At 31.7% G+C, this 24,266-nt stretch overlaps 1 protein-coding gene across 1 annotated transcript in view; it reads left to right on the top strand.

The window, feature by feature from the left end:
* LOC124539850 (ABC transporter G family member 23) overlaps positions 1-24,266 on the top strand; it is a 94,229-nt gene that overhangs the window by 24,670 nt on the left and 45,293 nt on the right. Inside the window, exons 2-3 of the mRNA XM_047117207.1 lie at positions 12,536-12,788; positions 13,624-13,783. Coding sequence (XP_046973163.1) covers positions 12,541-12,788; positions 13,624-13,783 — 408 coding nt within the window. The 5' untranslated portion in view covers positions 12,536-12,540. The remainder of the gene's footprint in view (positions 1-12,535; positions 12,789-13,623; positions 13,784-24,266) is intronic.

Raw genomic sequence — 24,266 nt, 5'->3', positions numbered from 1 at the left:
TACAAATTAAACCTAAACCTATTATATTAATATTTCATGTAGAGCCGAGAAGGCTCAGTGGTTAGAACGCGTGCATCTAAACCGATGATTTCGGTATAAACACAAGCAAGCACCACTGTATTTACATGTGCTTAAAGACTTACTTCTGTGTTATATCGTGTCTATAAAGTGTTCAGTGTAGAATAATCGTAAAAAAAGTATAATCAGTGATGAATATTTGTACAAGGCAAAGACCTCTTACATAGGCTGTGACACAATAATGATTCAATTCAGAATCAAGTTCAATCGAACCTAAACTGGATTTTTGCTAGAATAAAGTAACGACTCGACGATAACGTTTCGATTCGATTAATTAAGAGACAATATGTTATATCAGAACACAAATGGCGCCCTTCGTGCTGTGTTCACGAATTTAGTTAAGAAGAAAATAATTAATTATCTTAATGACTATGAACTTTATTGATTTATGGCAATGAAGTGTAATAAATAATTAAAGTTCTTGTATGTTTTATCACAATTATTGAATTAATTTTAAGCGAGAAAGTTTAAGGTGAAATTTTTTAAGGTGTTAATTAAATATGTATACGTGGACTGACAATTATTAAATATTACAACGGTCTAGTTATAATTAATAAAGCAATGATTTTTTTTTATTTTTTTTAATAAGTTTTCGCTACATTAGAAAACTTTTTAATTACAATTTGTTTTTAAATTTTTATACTAGTCAACACTTTTTTTTCACTAAATACAATCTTTTTTTTAATCCATTCTTCCTGAAAAATTGTATAATAATATCTACTATTATACAAATTTTCAGGAAACTGTGTTAGTGTAACTGTGTCTGTTACTGCTTTAAACTTAAACCACTTATTCTATTTAGATGTAATTTAGTATGGGGATAGGTTGAATACTGGAAAGAGGCTACTTCTATCAATCACCCTTCCAAGGGGTTACAATTGCATAAAAAGTTTTACAAACACCGCTTACTATTTGCTAATCTGTCTGCCGTGTTAGTAATATTAAACCGCGTTCTGAAATAACTTGAACCTAGTCGAGGAATATAATCATGGCCGTGACAATCAAACTCGCCTTCAACGTTGATGAAGGCTAACTTGATCCGTTTAGCACAAATATTTGTTTTGACTACATATAGTCGGATCGCCTCGTTAGCCTTCCGTGCTTTCGAGAGCGTGGTAAGCTGTCTGTTAAAATAACAAACATTTGAATTAACAGTCCCAAACATAAATTCCAGACACTGAATATATAATTATGACGAAACTGTAAAAAGTATCCGTAACTATTATTGGTATCCAAAAAGTTGAAGGTTGGCAAACTATCATTGAATCAATTTGGAAGTCGGTTCCGACTGTTTAACACTAATGATGGAATTGTGGAAATAAGGAAAAATAAAGACCACTCGTTAGGCAACTTGCATAATTGAATGAAGATCGTTAATTGATACTCCGGGAAGTATAAAACATCCCTTACATGGTCAATATAACCAACGTTGGTATTTGGTTGTGTTATCAACTATGTCTAAGATGTTGCCTAAGTTTTCAATGATCCAAAGACTTCCAATTTTAAAACGCTCTACGTATACACTTCATCGGGTTTAAAATGAAACCAGTGTAAACTAGGTCATATTATGATAGCTATTAAAACACAAGGTTTTATTCTCACAAAAATATATACATAAACATATACAAACATTCGATATTTTTTGTTTACTGTGTATTATGTTCGTTATGATACTTTTGTTTTTAATTGCTAATACATAAATATTACAAATTATTTTAATGTATTCGGTAGATTTGTGCGAAATCATGTAAGTACTCTACTTATATTCTATGATCTATCGCCAAGAAGACGTTAAGTAGATACTTAGCCAACGTAACCATTAGCGTTAACCATATCATCTTAGTTGTTAAGGATTGTCGATACACGATTTCTTACATCCCTAATGTCGATGATCGGTGGTACCATCAGGTGTACCATTTACCCGTTCTCCTAACTATAAAAAAGTATTTGGAAATAAAAACAGCTTGCTTGGCAAATAGCATTTTTACAAGTATATGCGGGTCAATTCTTTGAACTGAAATTTTGAAAGCATTTTAATTGCGCTGTATCTTTGTATAACTCTTAATTGATTTGTTAATATAATTTAGAATTTTAAATTGTGTCCGTTATTGAATAGAGATTAAAAGTTTTGAAACCTTTTGAAATGACATAGATTTTTATTCTAATTTATGTGAGTAAGTGTTCAATTGGAATTAAACTTACGAACTTTATATTTCATTTCGGAGTTCTGGTAACTAATTAATGCTATGTATAATAATTTTAACATTGGACAAATTAATCAATTTGCGTACCATATTTTATATTCAGTCACATGATTTATTGTTCATAAACTCCTACATGAAGAAAATTCGAATTAATGACCGCCTGAATCAACATGGCCGGCTTTTAATAAACACACGTAATATTTTTAAATTCGTTATAACATGAAAAGGTTAAGGACGAATAACTTTACTTTTTAATTAATAATTATTTTATTAAAAAAAAAAAAACCTTGAGAATATCTCGTTTTTAGGACAGTGGGCCGAGCCTGCCATATTAAGAAACAAGAAAAAAAACAACCTCTATCTTCTTATAGTTATCGATCAGATCGTGATTACGAAACGAAAATTACGTATAATTGTATAACTTGCAAATATAAAGGCTTGTGCATATGGGGAAATAAATTAAATAAATCATGCGTTTCGCTCACTGTAGATAATCACAATGACAAAATGTCCAGTCATCGTCTGAACAAGAAGATATACAAATTTTGAGTTTGTAGGCGATGTAATACATGTGCATTTGCTGTTATCTCAAATTCCTGATGATCTCAAAGATCTGATGACTTAACGATATGAATAAAACCAACAGTCTTCTGATTTGTTCCTAGGCATTGGTGGGAACTAATTAACTAGGTCTGATATTTTAAACTTGGAATCTTCAATCCTAAAAGCTAGAAACTCATCCAATAAAGTGAGATCCAGTAAATATCCCACTGCCGGGATAAGGGCGTTTATTTTTGAGGAGTAAGCGAATAGTATGTATTTGTATTAGTAAATAGGTAATCTGATGTTAAGCCTATACTCTATTCTATAATAATAATCTATATGAGGAGAAAAGCCAAATATTTAAATTAAATTTTACAGCAAATTGACGCGATATCATCGGTCGAGAGCTTATTTATAGCAGTTATATTATATATTCATTATTATTTTACGAAAAACTGGCATTTTGGACGTCGAAGAAACTTTTAGAAGTAAATTTAAAGTGGAAATAAGTAGTTAAGTTTCTGAAGCGGTTAAAGTTTTGACACTACGCCACTGAATTCATGTCTATGATACATAAAAATATTTATCTCAGAAAATGTAGAGCGTTTCGGATAAGTAGTTACGTTACGTTTCAAATCAAGACTATTGACGTTATGAGATTAAAGTGACTTTTTCTCATATTATGTCAAGGTAGTGGGTAAATCGAAGATACGTCATAATGCTAATAGCTGTATATTATTTTGTAACGTTCAACACAACTCACGCTAATCCCTGGAACTTTCATATATGCCAAATGTTGTTTAGCATTTTGACGTCTGTTTCAACGTAATTATTAGTCATCAATTTGAACTTAATTTATTTCTTACTAGCAGCCCGACCAGGCTTCGCAAGTGTGGACTAAGTGTTTTTTTTTATATTTTTACTGTTTATTTATGGTTTTTGATGCTATTTTCCGACAGGTTTAACAATTATCGTTCTATTTCAACTTATTTACACAAAACCTGAATAAACTATACACCTAAACCTTCCTTATGAATCCCTCTATTAGGGTAAACTGCAAGAAAATTCGTTCAGTAGTTTGGGACTTTATCGTGAACATGCAGACAGACAGACACGCCAGGGGGACTTTGTTTTATAATATGTAATGATTAGGTAACACGCAAACATACATACTTTATCTGCAAACAAAAATACGGACAAAAATAGATCCCATCTTCGCCACATGCCGTTGTCTTTCATTCCCTTTGTGGTCTTATAAATCTTCCCTTAAGTTCAGGGGGAATACGGGGATTACAAATTGTTCCCGTAACCTGCCGCCATTTCATCTACCCTGTGTTAATTCTGTTCGATCAATTTCGCCATCGCCTTGAATAAATGAACCGAGAAACCGCTAGTCGAAACCGACAGAAAGACATGTGATATATATATAAATGTTCTAAATTATTCTTGGTGGTAGCCTTGTGCAAGCTCGTCTGGGTACGTAATAGTTAGTTATGTTTCAGCTTGAGTGAGCCAGTGTAACTACAGGCTCAAGGGATGTAATATCCAATTTCCCAATGCTGGCGGATAGGTGTTTTAAGGAATTGTTACTATTTCTTTCGGCGCCAATGCTTCATCAACCTTAGGAATTAACAATTTACATCCCTTTTGCTATGGTTACACTGGCTCAGTTACCCAATAATTCGGAACGCAACAATACTAAATAGTATTTAGCGATAGAATAAAAGGTGCCTGATATATACCTATCTCAACAGGCTTGCATATATAAACCTTATTACTCAGTATTAAAGGTAAGATTACAATACAAATACACAGACACATAGCTATTTGAGATAAAAAATGATCAAATTGGGTTCATACTGACAATACTGAACGTGACATGAGGCAACTTTGTATTCTATCAATTAACGTATTAATTAAATCCGACACAGTGTTACACACGTTATACGCAAATTATTGACAGTTTACAATATTATAGTTCTAGTAAATCAATTAGCACAATTGCGATTAATTTCCTTATGTCGTAGTCACGTTTATAAAGAATTCTCATTGTGACACGCGTTTTTTTTCTCGTTTGTAAGTTTTGTCACGTATTTGAATTAAATCTTTGATTGCAATTTTAGATTCAAGTTTACTTATATCATATATTTAATTGCACAATCTTTGTAGGGAGAATCGGACAAGTGATACGGACACAAGATTTTGACTGGCAAAAAAAATCTTAACGACTAAAATGGGCCAAATATACTATATTATTTTACAAGGGAAGAATTAAAATGAAATTAATTTAAAAATAGAACACAATTAATAATAATAAATTAGATAATAACCTTAACCAACTTTTTTACAAAATTTTATAATACATAATAAATTATTAATAACAGTTTTAATTTTCACAACTTCTGAGATACTTTTCTTTGACAAGAGTCATAAGTTTAAATGTCATTAAAATATAGTACAAAATAGGAAAGTATAGACACGGCTCGTTTTTTGATATATTTTAATTATTATTTTTCTGTACAAATAACAATAAAAGTCAGTAACCATATATAAATCCCAACTATTTATTACTATTTATCTTCGAAGTATGGATCAAGGATACATAAATTAAAACCCCAATACCCCAATTAGGGACAGAACGGAATAACATTAACTCCAGGTGAAAAAGCGGTAATTACAGAATACTTTCGATATTAAAAGTCACTCCAGCGATACTTTTAGGCAATAATGAAAGATCGATTCGGCAATGAACGTCCGATCAGCAAAAATTTTATACAACCTTGACATGGTTTTGCAACGACGTGTCAAAAGTTTTTAAACGTATGCTAAAGATGCGCTTATACGGCGATCTCGTGTTCATCTTGAAACGTTTTGATGTTCGAAATTCAAACTATCAGATATAGCAAGAAGGCCATATGCGTTTTAGAAAATGTATTAAAACTCTTTTGTAAAATATATAATAAAATCGAGTTGTTTTTATCGTTATTATGTTTACTGTTGTTCGAATTTTAAAAGAACAGTTTATTCTTTGTTCGAATAAAATCTAGATTAAATAAGTCTAAGATTGATGATCATGACACTTTTATGTGTGTTTGTTAATGAGATTGAATGGAATGATTAAATTTATAAATAGTTTATAGTCTTCTGAGTTTTTTTCTATTATTGGCAGTCAATAAGTAAGTAATGCTTTGTGAATGGAGACTTGATTTTTCATTATTAAAGAAATAGTTATTTTATAACTTTTGGAAGTTATATATACATTACTGTTTTATTATAATTTCTTTTCTTTACGTTTGTGAATCAGTTATTCAAAAAATAATATAATTATGTGTCATTCTCATTGGATATCCAATGCCTATCGATATTTTATTTATTTATTAGTATTGGCAGCGGAGGAAACAATATTTATCTAAACAAATATTATAAATGCGAAAGTAATTTTGTCTGCCTGTTTCTTTTCACGGTCAAAGAACTGAACCGATTTTTGTTAAATCTGGGTGATGAAAAGTCATATAAATCCGCTTAAAATATATATTTTAACAACTCTGTAGAAAATATTAATGACCTTAAAAGTTTAATAATCTTATCGAAATCGCTCTAAAAATACCACAGAGGATATTACTACTGGAATAGATTATGATCAAATTGCAATACCGGTTTAATGAAATGCATAATACTAATTATTCTATGTAGTATTGATTTCTGTTTGACGTCATAAATTCTGTTTAATCTTAATTCGTACTACCAATTAACTTGAGCAAAATCATTATGAGACCCAGATGACCCAGTAGTTACGCGTGTAACTTAACCGATGATTTCGGGTTCAAACCTAAGAAAGCACCGTTTAACATTATAGAATTTGTGTTTATAATTTATTTCTTAATGGAAAATCGAATGTGTTCATAAAAAAAGACACTACCACATACATGCATTGGATAAGGGTTGTGGAATCTTTCTGTCTTTTCCTCAAATGAGGAGAAGGCTTGGACCAGGTCCAGTACTAGGAACTTACAACGTGATCATGAATAGTGTGAATGATATAGAATCCGGATTTTAATTTGTGAACATTAATCTTTAATGCTAATTACGATGTCGATATTTAAAGAATTTATCATTTGAATATATAACGAGGTCTTTTTACGAGTTACATTGTACACTAAAAACCTTAATTTTTTTTAAATAATGTGAGGAATTTAAGCAAAGTGGAGATTCTCTAATAATATTAAAAATAAATTAGGATCAAAGGTAGATTATAAAAAAAGCGTGGACTTTGTAGTCAATGATTACTAGGTAGGATATAATATATAATTGTTTTTTAATCATATACTCTGTAATTAAAATGGTGAAAAAAGTAATTACCGAGTTTTTTGCCGGTTCTTCACAGTAGAATCTACTTTAATATGGCGATACAAAATACATACGTAAAATAGTATAATAATATTAAACAAGATTTATATATTACGCAAAGATTGAAGTTCCCATCGTCATACACAAACGCCTACGTCACAGAGCAATGCATCGTAAATAACGTCACAAAATCATTATTTCTCGACGTTTGTTTAATGACTGCCTATGGATCTGAGTTCGGACGAGTAAATTTATAACATTTAATTCTTTGTAACAGCTAAAGCACATAAATACTTAGTCTAATCTCTTTCATAATTTAAAGCACGGCGCAGATTGCGAGGCCAATACACCGTATTCTTAGTATTTATATTGTCTTACATATAGCGTAAGCCGATTGTTGGATTTTTGGTCTCGTTTTGAAGATATCCAGCTGTAGATGTTTATATAGAATTCTTGATAGCATTTTACTAACTCGTCCGTTTAAAGAGAGAAACTACGGCTATATAAGAAAAAAAAAACGTAAACATACGAACTGAACTAATATATAATACTATATGATAAAAAAATATATTAAAAGGGGTTTCATCATTTTGGCGCCAAATTTAGAATGACTTGCAGTTTAAAATGAAATGAAATCAGAAGTGTGTCATAAGTTTCGAACTTAATACAAATATCTTTTGATTAAACACGGAGGTTCGCGGGGGAGTACTAGTATTTTTTGTATATGTTGACGACATATATTATATGTTATGTTCTAGAACTGAAGTGACATTGTCACGTCAATTATAATAGACATGTGAAAATAAGATTACCACGTCAAATTCCTTGTAATGATTTTGTTTTTCAAACGTAACCGAGTCCTACAATGACCTTGAGCCAAAGATAATCTTGAGTATTTAATATATTCATTATTAAAATGTTTTTCATAAATAACTATAATTGTTTTTTTTTTTTCGTCTAACAATTTTTCATTTTTGTCAAAATATTATTTTGATTTTATCTCGATAAAAAATTTGTATTTTATATTAAAGAGGAAATAGGTATAGCGTTTACTTTTTATGGACAAGCTTTATTATACAAATTCATTACCCGCATTGGAACAGCTTGGTGGAATATGTTCCAAAACCTTCCCCTCAATGGGAGAGGGAGGCCTTTAGCCCAACAGTGGGAATTTACAGGCTGTCGTTGTCTTTGTCATATAATACATATAATTAAATTGGTATGTCTGTTTGGAATGTTAAAATAACTACTTTATACTAAATGTCTTTTTGTTCCGATTAATCTTTAGAACGGTTAGACCGACTTTGATGGGAATCTCACTGGCAGTTAGCTGATACCTATGTGAACCTGGCACCCTAATTAAGAAAATCGCATTTTTTTTAACGCATTATCGAAGAGCTTGGCATGTAGTTGATTGTAGTGAAAAAAAATTTGTTTGTAGTTTGACCGAAAAAAAAATATGGGTCATCCAAAAATAGCCATCCCCCGGATATGCAAAAAATAACTTCTAACGGTTGATTCCTATAGGAAATCGTTAGTAGTTGATTGTAGTGAACGAATTTTCGTTTGTAGTTATTTGTTGAATTTTTTTTTTTATTAATATATATTTTTTTTTTCGTTAAAGTTAATCGTTATTGAAGCTTTTGCCTAAATTGTGCTTCAAAGTAAAAGAATTTTCGATTGTGGTAAAACAGCAGTTGATAAGGAGCAATCAACTTGAGTCAAACTCGCTTCGAAGTGATGAAGATTGAATTACTCCGGTTGTGAACATTAGACGACTACTACAAACGTCGAAAATGACTCAAAGATGCTTGTTGTGGTTTGTAGTAAAGGAATTGGTGATTGTAGTAGAACGGAAGTTCATAAAAAGCGACCAATTTGAGTCTAACTCGCTTTGGAGTGATTCCGGGTGAATTACTCCGATTGTGAAGATTAGACGACTACTACAAACGTCAAAAACGACTCAAAGATACTCGTTGAGGTTTGTAGTAAAGGAATTGTTGATTGTAGTAGAACGGAAGTTCATAAAAAGCGACCAATTTGAGTCTACCTCGCTTTGGAGTGATTCCGAGTGAATTACTCCGATTGTGAAGATTAGACGACTACTATAAACGTCAAAAACGACTCTAAGATACTCGTTGAGGTTTGTAGTAAAGGAATTGTTGATTGTAGTAGAACGGAAGTTCATAAATAGCGACCAATTTGAGTCTAACTCGCTTTGGAGTGATTCCGAGTGGTACTACAAACGTTGAAATAGATTCGAAAAGGCTCGTAGAGATTTGTAGTGCAGGAATTTTTAATTGTAGTAGAACAAAAGTTAACTTAGAAGCTATCAAGATGACAGGGAACTGATTTTGGAGTGATTTCGATCGAATTGCTCCGGTTGTGAAAATTGGACGACTACTACAAATGTCAATAATGACTCGAAGATGCTCGTTGAGGTTTGTAGTGGAGAAATTTTCAATTGTAGTTGAACGGAAGTTGATGAGAAGTGATCACTTTGAGACACACTCGCTCTGGAGTGATTCCAAGTGAAGTACTCCGATTGTGAAGACTAGATGACTACTACGAACGTCTAAAATCACGCGACGATACTGGCAGAGGTTTGTAGTGGAGGATTTTTCGATTGTAGTGGAGGAAAACCTTAGTAGAAGGCATCAAGTTCAGAGAAAACTCAGTTTGGAGTAATTGTCACTGAATTATTCCGGTTATAAAGATTAGACGACTACTACAAACGTCAAAATAGACTCGAATATGCTCGTTGAGGTTTGTAGTGGAGGAATTTTTAATTGCAGGAGAAGGAAAGTTGACGAGAAGCGATCAACTTGATTCAAACTCGGTTTGAAGCGATTGGGACTGAATTACTCTGGTTCTAAAAATTAGACGACTACTACAACAACCGGAGTAATTCAATCTTCATCACTTCGAAGCGAGTTTGACTCAAGTTGATTGCTCCTTATCAACTGCTGTTTTACCACAATCGAAAATTCATTTACTTTGAAGCACAATTTAGGCAAAAGCTTCAATAACGATTAACTTTAACGAAAAAAAATATATATATTAATAAAAAAAAAAAATTCAACAAATAACTACAAACGAAAATTCGTTCACTACAATCTAACGATTTCCTATAGGAATCAACCGTTAGAAGTTATTTTTTGCATATCCGGGGGATGGCTATTTTTGGATGACCCATATTTTTTTTTCGGTCAAACTACAAACAAATTTTTTTTCACTACAATCAACTACATACCAAGCTCTTCGATAATGCGTTAAAAAAATGCGATTTTCCTTATTAGGGTGCCAGGTTCACATAGGTTTAGCTGATGCAATAAGTAACTCAGGCTACAACAATAACTCTTTTGTTAAATTCAAACACGCACGAAGTCGCGGGAAAAGCTAGTTAGAAAATCATAATCAAATTGAATAAACCTCCCAATGACTCTTATTCAAACCTGGAACCTCTTTATCTGCAGCTGTACTTACTAACCACTACACTAATGAGACATATTTTTTTAACATAAATCATAAATAACAAGAAAAACTTTAACATAAATTACTTATTACATAATGTTTATAATAAACAATAATAAATAATGGAAAAGTTTTAATATATATTTACGATACAACAGAACTTGAACCCACACTCTTGCACCTCGTCCAAGGTTCTTAACCAATTAATATTAACATCTAGTTTATTATCCAACAATGATTTGTTATTGGACTTTAATAACTATGACTAATTTATTATTCTACGGCTTAATTAACGCCTTTATATTGTAATCGAAAGCAAATAACTATTGCAATATAAGCAAACATGTTTGCTGAAGATCTAATGTATGTATGTTTAGTATGTTTTTCGCAAAAAATATTATATGAAATTAAATAATGGAGTATTCCATCTATCAAGCGCCTGACAGATGCAATATAACGAATATAAATAGATAACACAATAATTGAATAGTTCGTTAACAATTATATATATCTTTTTTATAATGTATATAATACACAGTACAATCGTACCTATTAGTTAGAGGCAATACGTCATTACATTTTTTAAAGGTATTTTTTATTTAAATTTACTAAAATTACGTAAACATCGCAATGTCATCTACGGATCAATCTCAATGAAATAAAGTATATATTAATAAAATAATCTATCAATACGCATTTCAGCAGTTTGGTGGAATAACTTAATTTTCTTCTCTAATTGAAAAGAGACTTTATAACACTGGGGTATTTATAGTATTTTACTTTTCAGCAATTATTTGTAATCTACTTATTCGTTTACTTGCTTTTTGAGAAACATGAGCGTAAATACTGCATTAATACAAACAAATTTCTTACTTTTTGTCAGAAAATCCGATACTTTTGTTTCGTACGATCTCCGGATGGAATTTTCCGAACTATAGCTTTGTTAGCTAAGCAATATACGAGTTGGTTATGATAATTATTGCAATGCGAGTTAGCTCACCATCTTGACACAAAGATTTCGTAAAAAATGCATTTAGCAACACACGCTGTCCTCACAATAATAACTTACTTTATTGCCGTTCACGGAATACATAAGAAACATTTTATAGCTGAAAATCATAATGACAATGGTATGGAAAATTTATTATTTTAGTTTTCCCGCTAAGTATTCTGTACATGACATTCGACCTCTTTTATGTCGTGTTTACTTCGTCTATTCAAAACCTTGTCATGTTGTAAGCTTTGCAAGAATAATTTATTGTAATTTTGTTAAATTGTGTTGTAATAACAAAATTCTTAATTTTTTTAAATTTAGAATTTATATCATTTATTTCTACATACGTACTATTTTACTTAATGGTGCTTTGTACAAGCCTAGTTAGTTAAGTCTATCGCGAAGCAACGATGCTTTAATATTGTTGTAAAATAAAGAAAGGGTGATTTAGGCAGTGCAATCAATCAATCAAATCAATTTTATTCAAGTAAACTTGAACGAACACAATGAAGCGTTGAATCGTGCACATGGGACATCACAACTGCACGCTCAAGGGACATAACATCTAATTTCCCAAGGCCTAAGCGCCGATTCCTATGGGCCGTACTGGTCGTTTATCATGAGACGGTCCAGTCGCCTGTCCGCCTACCTATACTTTATAAAAAATTAAACTCCTGTCTAGACGTCAGAAAAATGATCATATCAGAATATTATGAGGATTATTTTCTTCCGACTGTTTTTGGTTTGTGAAATTTTTATTCTCTCACTTTCATAATCTGACGGGAAATAAGAAACAATTGAAAATAACTCAGTACCAACGCTTTACGTGATTTCGTTTATTAGCATGGGTAACATTTATTTTGGACTAGTTCACAGAGATTTTTCTCTTTTTCAGAAAAAATGGCGTACGACAACCAGGGCGCCACGATATCCATGGAGGATGTCCGTGACCCAGATATTACCGTCAGTACAATACAGGAAGAAATTGCTGCTAGAAGAAATCGAATGCTTAAACCACAGAAGTCCACAGTAGCTTCAAGGAGACAGCAAGCGGTGTGTGTTAGACGCGCACACAAAAAATATGGACCCACCAAGAATCCTAACGTCATTCTAGATGGTTTGAACATGACCGTGCCTAAAGGCGCCATGTAAGTATCTATATTAATATTATAAATGTGAAAGTAACTTTGTCTGTGTTAGATTCATGTGGAAAAGCAAACAAAATGTAACGATGTCAAAGGATTATGTTGTCGTACTAACTTATTCGAGACTATTCTAGAATACAAGTAAACTCGTTTGACACACAAACGAAAAAAGAACAAAAACTATATAGCCAGTAAACATTATTAATGACCTATTTATTGATAAGTCATTTTGTAAGACCCAATGCCTTATGACATTGTTTATATTAGTCAGCTCTAATAGTCTGTCTGTCGCTCTTTCACGGCTAAACCGCTGAACAGATTTTGATGAAATATGATATAGCAAACTTGGACTCCAAGAAGAACATAGGCTACTTTTTTGCCTGACACATGACCAGTAACACCATACAACGCGTGCGCAGCCGCGGGCGACTACTAATACTAATATAAATCGCTACTACATGGGTCTACTGCAAAAGCATGTATGGTTATATATCATGAAGTTATCAGTAATGAGGAAAATTAGTTAATTCTCAAGCAACTGGCTATTTCAGTGATTAAAAGTCCATTTTATACTATTTAGTAAAGGTTAAGGAACCCAGTAAAACTTGATTCTTTTATTTCTAGTACATATTTGCCGAAAAATATCATATTAAAAATACCATATTTAAATAGCGCGCAAAAACGCTACTCTGACAATATAGCGCTGCAATGGGCTCGGTGACGTCACTTTCCTGTATTTTAATCTGTGGTACATATAGTAGAAAAGCAAGGTTTACAAGTTTATGTGACTTCATCATAAGCACTGTGTAAACTATTTTCAGTTTGTATTTTTTTATAGCTACGGTCTTCTCGGAGCATCGGGATGCGGAAAGACTACACTATTATCCTGCATTGTGGGAAGACGCCGTCTGAACTCTGGTGAAATTTGGGTGCTGGGTGGGCGACCTGGCGGCCCCGGAAGTGGTGTTCCTGGACCTAGAATTGGATATATGCCTCAGGTAATTTATCTTTATATTTGTGCAACAACACTGCTTTTCTGTAAGAACTCACTTGGTCGTGAATTATTGAAAACTGTCTTATGTTAAGATCTGGTGCTAAGCAATTTTGATCTTTTAATTATATAATTATTAAAGACATTTTTGCGTATTCCATTTTGATATCTGACTTTTTGGTATTTTTAGAGTATACCTACTGATCTTACTTTTACGTATCACCAGAACTTCCTATCAGAAACTTCTATGACCTCTGAAAGTGGTTTTGTATCTTAAGTGTAACATCATAAATATTATGCCTTTTAAGGGTGTTTCAAATGTTTTAGTAAACTAAGCTTCCATTTTTTTTAAATATTAAATTCTGTTTATTTATAACACTGCAACATTCGGTAACATCCGTTAACTATTTTCTAATAGCCTGAGCTCAGCTTTTTTTAGCGCGTTGAAAGTAAAATTCCAAAGTACAGTAGTATTCCAATATAAGAGAACGCTTTAATTTGTAAACATTACATACAAGAAATAAGCTTACTTAATACAAACAAAATATTAATAAATAACATTTAAATAATGATATCTTCATTCGTGCATTCATTCTGTAAAAAAAATAACCTTAATAATTCCCCAAGTAATCTACGAAAGAAATCTTTCCAAATCCCTCTAATTCCGACGGAAATGTATTTTCCGGATGTCCGCTTGTTGGGAAATCTTATCGTGTAACGAAGACAAATATAAAAACATTTGATTGATCTTAATTTCTTTTGGATTTGTTTTCTTGTATAAAAATTTCATATCAGACGTTGGAAAATATTTTTGGATATCGTAAATATAAATAAACACATAAATGAACGGGCCTTAAACACTGTCAACAATGCTCTTAAATACTTATTAAATTGAGTTTTAAACCAAAGCCTGTAAATTTCCACTGCCGGGCTAAAGCTTCCTCTCCCCTCGAGGAGAATATATCCCACCACATGTGTATTCCACCAACCCGCATTGAAACAGACAATGCGTGTTGGTGGAATACACATGTGGCAGAATTTCTATGAAATTAGACACATGCAGCTTTCCTCACGATGTTTTCCTTCACCGCCGAGCACGAGATGGGTTATAAACACAAATTAAGCACATGAATATTCAGCGGTTCTTTCCTAAGTTTGAACCCGCAATCATCGGTTAAGACGTTCGCGTTCTAACCACTAGTCCATCTCTGCTCTAATTAGAGTTAAAATTAAACTCAAATTCAGACAGTTGAAAAATCCAGTCTTATAATCTCATATGGTATCAAAAACAGCCGGATTGCAACGGTCAATGACCTTAAACCGAAGGTATCAGTAGAGCTCTTATGAAGATAAGCCTGCCTGTATATTCTTTAATATGGTTAGCGTGATGGTTGTGTCCTTTTATAACAAAGAACTATACTTCCTATAATTCCTGCAAGAATATTATATATTGTGCAACAAAAGAATATATGTAATATTTTATTATACGAACGGGAGTACAATACATAATTTACCATAATCTGAAAAGAACGAAACGCAACAACAAAAATAAATTCTAATTATATAATAAATATGTAAATTATTAATTCATCACTTAACATGTTTTTATGTCTAACGTTCATACGCCGCAATAATAACATTAAAACAATACTTCAAATAATCGGAATAAACTTTGAAATTCGAACCCCCAAAAATCTCAACTCGTATTTTTCACCGTAGTTTGTTTTTTATGATAATAAATAGGACAAAATAAAAAAAAATAAGCTTATAAGTCAGGAAGTTCAAAAAAAACCACAACCAAATTGAAAATCTTCCTACTTTTTTAAGTCAGTTAAAAAAAATATGTTACTATATTTCTTTAAATAAACACAACTTTATCATAACACTAATTATACACAAAAATTAAATTTTAAACTGTATCCTCCGTGTTTAAATCTACAACATCTTATAAATTCAAATCAGTTTAAAATTTTCCAATGTATATATTAATATACCGTTTTTATTCTTATGTTAGATGAGGTCATTGCCAATCTCAAGGAGCTCTAAATCTCAGTCGCAACGGACAAAAACATACGAAAGATGATTCATTATGGAACATTGAATCTATTTCCGCGATATTAATTAATTCGTTCCGTAATTACTCAAGAAAAAACCATAATTGAATATCGAGGATAATACATTTATAGCAACAGTGGAATAAAACCAGAATCGGTAGAAATTAATTGTAAATAAAAACTCGAAACTCACCATCACGTTCATGCATTGGGACAAATGTGACTATATGATGATTATAAAATGATGTAATATATAGTTTTGTATTGTTATTTCCAAAATATAGACGATAAAACTCATTTAAAAGACTGAATCTATTTTCACGAGAGTGCCACTGATGAACAGCTATTATTTTAAGGAGTAATGTCGGCTTCTGTTGAGTTTCTACAATAGAATTAAAGTTCCACTTAAACAAAACCAAAGGCAGAGCCTACTGGAATCCATTATATAGTCCGTACCGAAATACATTTAGACTTAATGAGAGCCCCACACAAAAATAAACAAAAATAATCATCGGAATCGATCCACCGTTTTGGTCCAAGCGTTCATGTATATACTCACTTAAATAACATTATAAAAATTAATAATTAAATTAATTTCATGACGCATATTCCAGCATTGTTATACATCTTTAGGAATCATTTTCAAAATATATAGCCTGATGTTTTGCCTCGGTAATTGCACCATCTCGGTCAATGACCTGCATGAGTTAGTCGTTCCAAGTTTTTTATTGACATCTTCCCATTCGATTTTAAGAACCGAAGTAAGATGGCTGCGTTAGATAGCTGGAAATTAATGAATCTGGATAACCTCTGTTTTGTTTGGCTCACCATTTGTTACCAGTGAAAAATTTTACATATTTTATAATTGATATCAAATTCTTTTAGCCAATGGATTTCAAGTATTTTTTTAAATAAGTAATTATTTTATTTTAGATTCAATTCAATTCAATTCTTGGTTTAATGGCTTTTAGTTGTGCCGACAGGGCACAGATTATTTCGCCAATGTCACGTAGGATGGAGAAGACACGAAAGAGATTGATCGGAACAGTTGAGGAAACAAACTCAATTAAATTTTGGAGACAAGCATAGTAGTAGTAATTTCCTTGTTAATCCTCAACCTAGAACAGTTAATAATATGTTACAATAAAAATAATTGTTAGTACTCTAAACTATATATACTAAAATATAACACTCAATTGGACTATTCACAACTTAATTTTATTACATTTAATATATTTACATAGAAATTTATTTTAGATGTAAACTGATGCAAACTGACTGCCCGATGTGAACTGACTGACGTTTAGTGAAAACTGCAAATACATTAAAGTTAACATTAATATAGTAACTGGTACTTGATACCTACAATATGGAACAATATTGTTCTTAAGATTGGTAAATAGCGCATAGGAGATAAAAAAGGTGTTTAAAATGACATACGGAGCCAGTATATATCGTCAGTGTTGACCATCAGTTGTCTCATTTCCCCCACTGCCTTTCTTTTCATATTATTATATTAATTCTACCTTTCATTAAAATATACATGACGTATAGGTATATAAGGAATAATTTCTTTGCCATACATTACATTTCCCTGTTATACCGAACATTGAAAAGCGCCAGTTCCTATCTTTGTTTGTGAAGTATTATATAGTTAAAAAATTATCAAACTTTTACTCTAAACATACCACGTAACAGCGTTACATAAACGTATCAATGTATATGTGTCAATGTCGCGCTCGCAATACAACACCGAGAGGCGATGCGCGCTGAAGCGAGTGCGTAACGGAACGTAATTGAATACCGAATACGTATACGGAACGAAGGTACTTAATATGCTAAAAAAAACGTGTAATTAAATATGTATGCGTGGTGGATTATGTTCCAAACCTCCTCAAAGGGAGTGGAGGCCTTAGACTAGCTGTGGGGAATTAGCAGGCTGTTGTTGTTGTTGTAATAGTATTAGGAGAAACCAACACGACATTCTGTAGTTAATCTTTTTCACCGAATTAATAATGCGGATATGTTAATAAAATTATAAAAATTAAATCATTATTATTAATACAACGAGAAAATCATCAAACATAAACAAATCAGTTATAATAATACTTAAATCTATGCATGGTACAAAGTAGTCCTAGCACCTTTACCTTTTCTTAAATTACTAAAACATATTTTTGCAAATCAACATTAAAACATTAAATGAATGTGTCTGTGAGCAGGAACGTGAGTGCATTCGTATTTTGTAGCCTGCATGTAATACTACTAGACTAATAGACTTATAATTATTAGTCTTATAAATGATAATTTAAATGTGTTATGTGTGTGTATTATGTCAATTATAATTGACAGCCGCTGAAAGAGCTGGCATATTAATCTAGACTTAACATTAAATCTAGCTATTCAATCTATAATATTACATAATTTAAATATTATTTGTTTTTACATTTTATAATGTACAACCACGACCGTCTCAAGTCTGGCGCTTTCTTTTAAAGTATTTTATTTCCTCGCTAAGTTTCACCGTTCGGTCAAATAATGTCAAGGTCAGTTATTAGATTCAAAACAAAACATTATCCTTAAAATATACTTGACACTGAAGCGTATAGAGACTAGTATGTTTATAGTTTGGTGCAAGCCCATTTTAGTTCACATATTATATTCTACGGCCAAGGAGTAATAATTAGTAATATTGTATTCAGTTCAAAAGGAGTGTGCCAGTGTAATTAAAGACACAAACACTTAACTCTTAAGGTTGGTGGTGGTCTACAACACTTATGCCTATGGGCGGTGATCGCTTACCATCAGCCTCATTTGAACGTCTGCGAACCTATATCAGAAAAGGTGAAATCTAAAAAAAAATCCGTAAGATGATCTCCGAATTTATTCCACTGTAATGCCACTCAGATAAATGTCAATACACAAAATGATTACGCAAAGGTCAATACAATCACTTCGAACTGTTAGATTGACTACAACTGTGTTTTATTACTTTTTTTTTAAAGGACAATAGTGGTATAAATTACTTTGTTTGAGATTTTAAACATTCAGTTTTACATATAACACATATATCGAGCATAGCTTCATTAACCGTATTGTTTTAATTTTGCCGATTCATAAATTTGAATCGCTTGTAAAAAATGCATTGGTAAAGAAATCATATTATTCAATATAGATGATAAAACAGTGTGGAACTAATATGTACTAGTTGAATTCCAGGTAGAATTTATTATATACGTATGTATATAATTGTACTTAACTAACATATCTTTAAAGTGACATATGTAAGTTAAATGGTGAAAAAGATTAACTACTGAATTTCTTGCCGGTAGAATCTGCATTCCGAATCAGTGGTAGCTTTACTTAATATAGTTTGTTAAGTGACGATTCAAAAGTGCTTGTAAAAACCAATTAAATACAGTATATTTTTGTTATTCAAAAATTTGTTATGTACTGGATAGAAGTAAGTTTTTCATAAAAATCTCAGTAGTAACCTGGAGCAAGGCAGTTGGTAAGGTTGGGTGCCATCAGATTTTGAGAGCTAGGAAAACGATGGTGTCAGGTATGTTGTCAGCGGACGCCCTTGTCAAATAAATCAGTTCAGCGATGTGAGCTAAGTTAATTAAACCTCTGTTAAATGACAGACGTGGTAGTAATCGATCTGGAAGTCTGTTTGTTGATCACGAAGTCTAAAAAAGTATGACGTAATAAAGACCATCAAAGCCTTGTCATATAAAATATTTATAACAATAAAATGACTGTTAAACTTATTGTTATGGATAATACAAAAACTTTAATAAAAGGTGCGTCATTTGTTTAAAAAAGTGTGGGATTAGTATTCTTTGGTTCTCAGAGAAAAGTAACTTCTGTGTTTTTTGCCTGTTCTCGATAACTACATTTCGAACCGGTAACTTTAAATTTAATAAAAGTAATTTTTAATTAAATAAGTAAATCAAATAAACTAATTCAAAAGTGGTCGCACGTACATACTTGAATAAAATTGTTTTTTAAAGTATAATGATTTCCATAAACATGAATATATATATAACCGGTAAATTTACTCATATTATGTAATTGTATAAACACGAAAAGTAAAGATAAACTTATAACAGCAAGTTTCCAACTAAAGTAAAGTCAACAAATCCTTCCTGAGGCAAAACATTACAATAGTATAATCTCTAGACATTTTTGAACTTTGCACATTATTACGTTTAAATATTATATTAAAAATATTTATAAATCATATAACTAATTAAATCGGATAAAATACATTTTCGGGATTTAATTACATTTGATTATCTTATTTAATTATTAGAAAGTAACTTTTGATTAATTAGCCGGTTCTTCTTCGGAATAATCTACACTTCAAACTAGTTAAACAATTGACATATATACATATAATAAAATTGGAGTGTCTGTATGTAATATTTATTAAACCAACCGCTTTTTATTAAATGCGTATGATGCATATACTAAAATAACATTTTTTTAGAATTTTGTCTGTCTGTCTATTTGTTCCCGCTAATCTCAAAAACGGCAGGGCCAATTTTGACGAGACTTTCACTGGGAGATAGTTGATTTAATAAGAAGTAACTTTGGCTATACTATTGACTTTTCTGTAAAATTCAAATATGCACGGAAAACGGCTACATTGTGATGTAATCCTGTGAAATGACAACTCAGAATTACTTGAATGAAACTATTTATGTCGAGTTCATTCATTTTATAAATATTCAGTATCTATTGCTGTTTGGCAATACAATACCTATACATATTTTGAATGGGTAGTATCTTCAAAGACTGGTTTGCACAACCCCACCAGACGAGGTACCGTATTTCGAGTGGATTTCCTATAATATGTAAACCGGTATTTAAATGACGCAAATCAAGATGAAATAAGGGAATTAATCTTCTAAGATAATTTTCCACAATTCTGTGAACATATATCAAGATTGAACGAACCCAATTGACGTCAACGTTGAAAAACATTTTGAGCGAACGCGCAAAAAATTGCAAGATCGTAAATCTATTGAATAATTTAAGAGTATCGAACGACGCTTGATCAATTATTATTAGTCGTTTAAAGTTATGACGTTAATATTTTTTACAGTAAAATATTTAAATGTTTATTGATTTTTTTGAAGGATATGTTTCTTTTTTTTTAAATTAATTTGTCCTTTTATATAATGTGTCAAAATTAGAGGAAAGAATTACTTTTAAACAGCCATTTCAGACTATTTGTAATGAGAGATTGTAATCCAAATTCCGAAACTTTTTTATTTAATTATTATGAAACTATCTCGAAATGATCTGCTCGCGGCTTTATTGTGTTATACTCCATAACAAACCGCTCCCCCCACCCCGACAACAAAAGCGATATTGACAATTTCGTTATGATCGTTTGAGTAAATTTCCTGCCAAACCCTATATAAGCATCATTCACAATTAGCATAAGAAAATAAAAATGTGACTAACAACTACGTGCGTAACAAACAAACAATAAAACTCACCATCTCACCATAATATAAGTGTATAAAAAGTATTAGTTAGGATATTTTTTCCATTTTAATGCGTCATTGTAGACGTATGACGTTCTCTCGGCACAGATAAAAAATAAAAATAAAGTTTGACATACATATTATATTTCTGATAGGATAGATGTTATGATATAGGGGATGTAAATATCTTGCCAGAAAATACCTGCTACCAACAATAATAATTTTTATTTTCTGCTCCAAAACATATACGATCTAGAACAATAGATATGTGAGATAGATTATGTAACTGAGGCTTAACAATGAAAAGTGAAGCTAATGTCTCTAAAAATAGAAACTATTATTCCTTGCCTGCAAGAAATGTTGATGACGAACTTATATATATGTGTGTGTGAGATTTCCGTTTTTGTATTTTGTATGGACATGAACAGCTAAGACGGCGCAGTGGTAAGAAAATGGCGGGATTAATTCCCATGTGCATTATTTGTGTTTATAATTCTTAGTGTTAATGGTCGAGGAAATCATCTTGATATAAATTAAGATGAGATTAGACTAAATAGGGCTTTGTGTAAGGGTATGTAAGATCCAAACAGCAATGTTCAGTATACATTGGCGATGTAGGAAATGGTTATATTTCTAGTTACAGCGCCATAGTACTACTTACAAGGTGGGTCATTTTCTCGTGATAGATTATAAAAAACGAGTTCAAGTAGGATTCCGTACCATCATTGATAAAATGGTAGAAAATCATGTCTGTTGTATAGGGAGTCCCCTTAAATATATGTATTATCTGTGAATTTAATTTTAACCATAACGGTTCATGAGATACATCCTAATTTTAGGGAAGAGAGACGGATGCCAATTCCCTTTTGGGTATGGAACTCTAAAATACCTACTTAGGAATACTATTACTTAGTAGTATTGTGTTCCGGTTCGAAGGGTGCGTGAGCAAATGTCAATAGGCAAAATGGAGAAAATATTTTAGTTCCCAAGATTGATGGCGCATTGGTTATATGAGAAACGATTAATATATATTACATTACTGATGTATATACCTATATATACATAAGTATATAGGCAAGAGTGGGAACATACCCTCAAGTAGGTACCCCACTTATCGCCTACCTATATGACATAAAAATATATTATTTTTTGTAGTTATTTTTCTAATTTTGTGTCTTAGTTTGGATACACGTCACTCAAAGGGATTTTTTAACTTATTTCTAGCGAATCTTTGTTGTTATTTATAGTACTCTATTAATAGAACTAGTCATATTTTGATATCAAAGAGGCTTAAAATATTAAAACTCAAAGATTTTTAAATCTCTTTTATATTTTAAAGTGTATTTGATGTTATTAATAGATAACAACCTTTTTTTTGTTTTTAGTAACTTGAGATGAACTCGTGACATGAAGGTTGCGAAGAAAGATTTAGTAATAATAATAATGATATTTATGTAACTATTGTAACTATGTGACGTTACAAGAATCGATTTTATGCTTTCGCTATCATTGATAATAAATAGAATCAAACTGTGGCTGAGATTATTAAAGTTATTAATTTCGGGATATTTACCATGTTTTTTATTTTTGTTCGGTGGAGCTCGATATTTCGACATTGTCTACGAATGTCTTGTTCACGAGACTGAAGTTTGCGGGTAGATGCTGATAATGTTAGAGGTGTCCGTATCGAACTACCTCCTTTCTTGTACGTTTGCTACGTAAACACCGGTCACTACTATTGTAACTTTCACCCCTACCATTGTCACTAGTTGAATTTATTTTATGTACACTCGACACTCGATCCCGTGTTTTGCAGACGAAACTCACCGTATCAATTCGCGATTTTTTTATTTTATTTTTATTTTTATTTTGCGAGGGTTTGCATAATTTCATTATTGATTCCGATTCGAAATTAATAACTTTAATAATAAAAATAACCATGTTAATTTAAAATCTTATGTAGCTGAGATGTCCCAGTGGTTAGAACGCAAACATCTTAACCGATGATTACGGGTTCAAACTCAGGCTGAATTTTCGAGTGTATAATTTGTGTTTATAATTCATCTGGAGCTCGGGGGTGAATGAAAACATCCCGAGGAAACCTAATTTTAACGAAATTCTGCCACGTGTGAATCCACCAAACCGCATTAGAGCAGCGTGGTCGAATATGCTCCTAACCTTCTCAAAAAGAAGACGCAAATAAAAACTGTATTGGAATTATAATAAAATATATAGTTTCTTTAATTCAAACGATTTAATTTCAAGATAAACAGAAGGTAATATAAAAATGAAGCCTAGTATTCACTGTTGCAGAGAAATATATTTTAATTAGGCTAATTATGATATGTAACTCTTTGGTATACCAATTAAAAACAAAATTATCTATTATAATTAGTTCAACTTGCTGAGTTATATTATAACACATTATTTGTGTCTTAAATTTACTACGATAAAAAGTGACGATTATGATGCTATATGAAAATAAAAACAAGCACACTATACTACCTAACCCCACCGAACTAAACATATATCAAGGATCCGAAGACTACGGGCCTGGGAAATGATACAGTTATAAGCAACCAAGTAAATAGTTCACGTATTGGTCAGTGTTTTCCATCCACCCATACATTATATATTGTCAGCAATATTAAGAGTTCCTCATATCGCCAATGTGCCCCTAACCTTATTAAACCATCCTAGAGCACAATCTCAGGATATTTGTACACAAACGCGAAACCAGAGTCGCTGAGGTTGTACTCTGATCGAGCGCGGACCAGGGCTTGCTGGATTGCAGTAAAGTTTTAATTAAATAACTTGCTGTATTATCCTGTTTTCAATTTGTGTGAAACTAATATATGGGACCAAATGTATATAATCTAGATCCCAACGAAGTCCAACTAAGATCTTCATTAATGTAATAAAACTTTAAAACGTTAAA

This window comes from Vanessa cardui, chromosome 23, assembly GCF_905220365.1.
Source record: "Vanessa cardui chromosome 23, ilVanCard2.1, whole genome shotgun sequence".
In the NCBI taxonomy this organism is placed as follows: Eukaryota; Metazoa; Arthropoda; class Insecta; order Lepidoptera; family Nymphalidae; genus Vanessa; species Vanessa cardui.
Note: the sequence above shows the minus strand (reverse complement) of the source record. Positions and strands in the feature narration are given on the sequence as shown.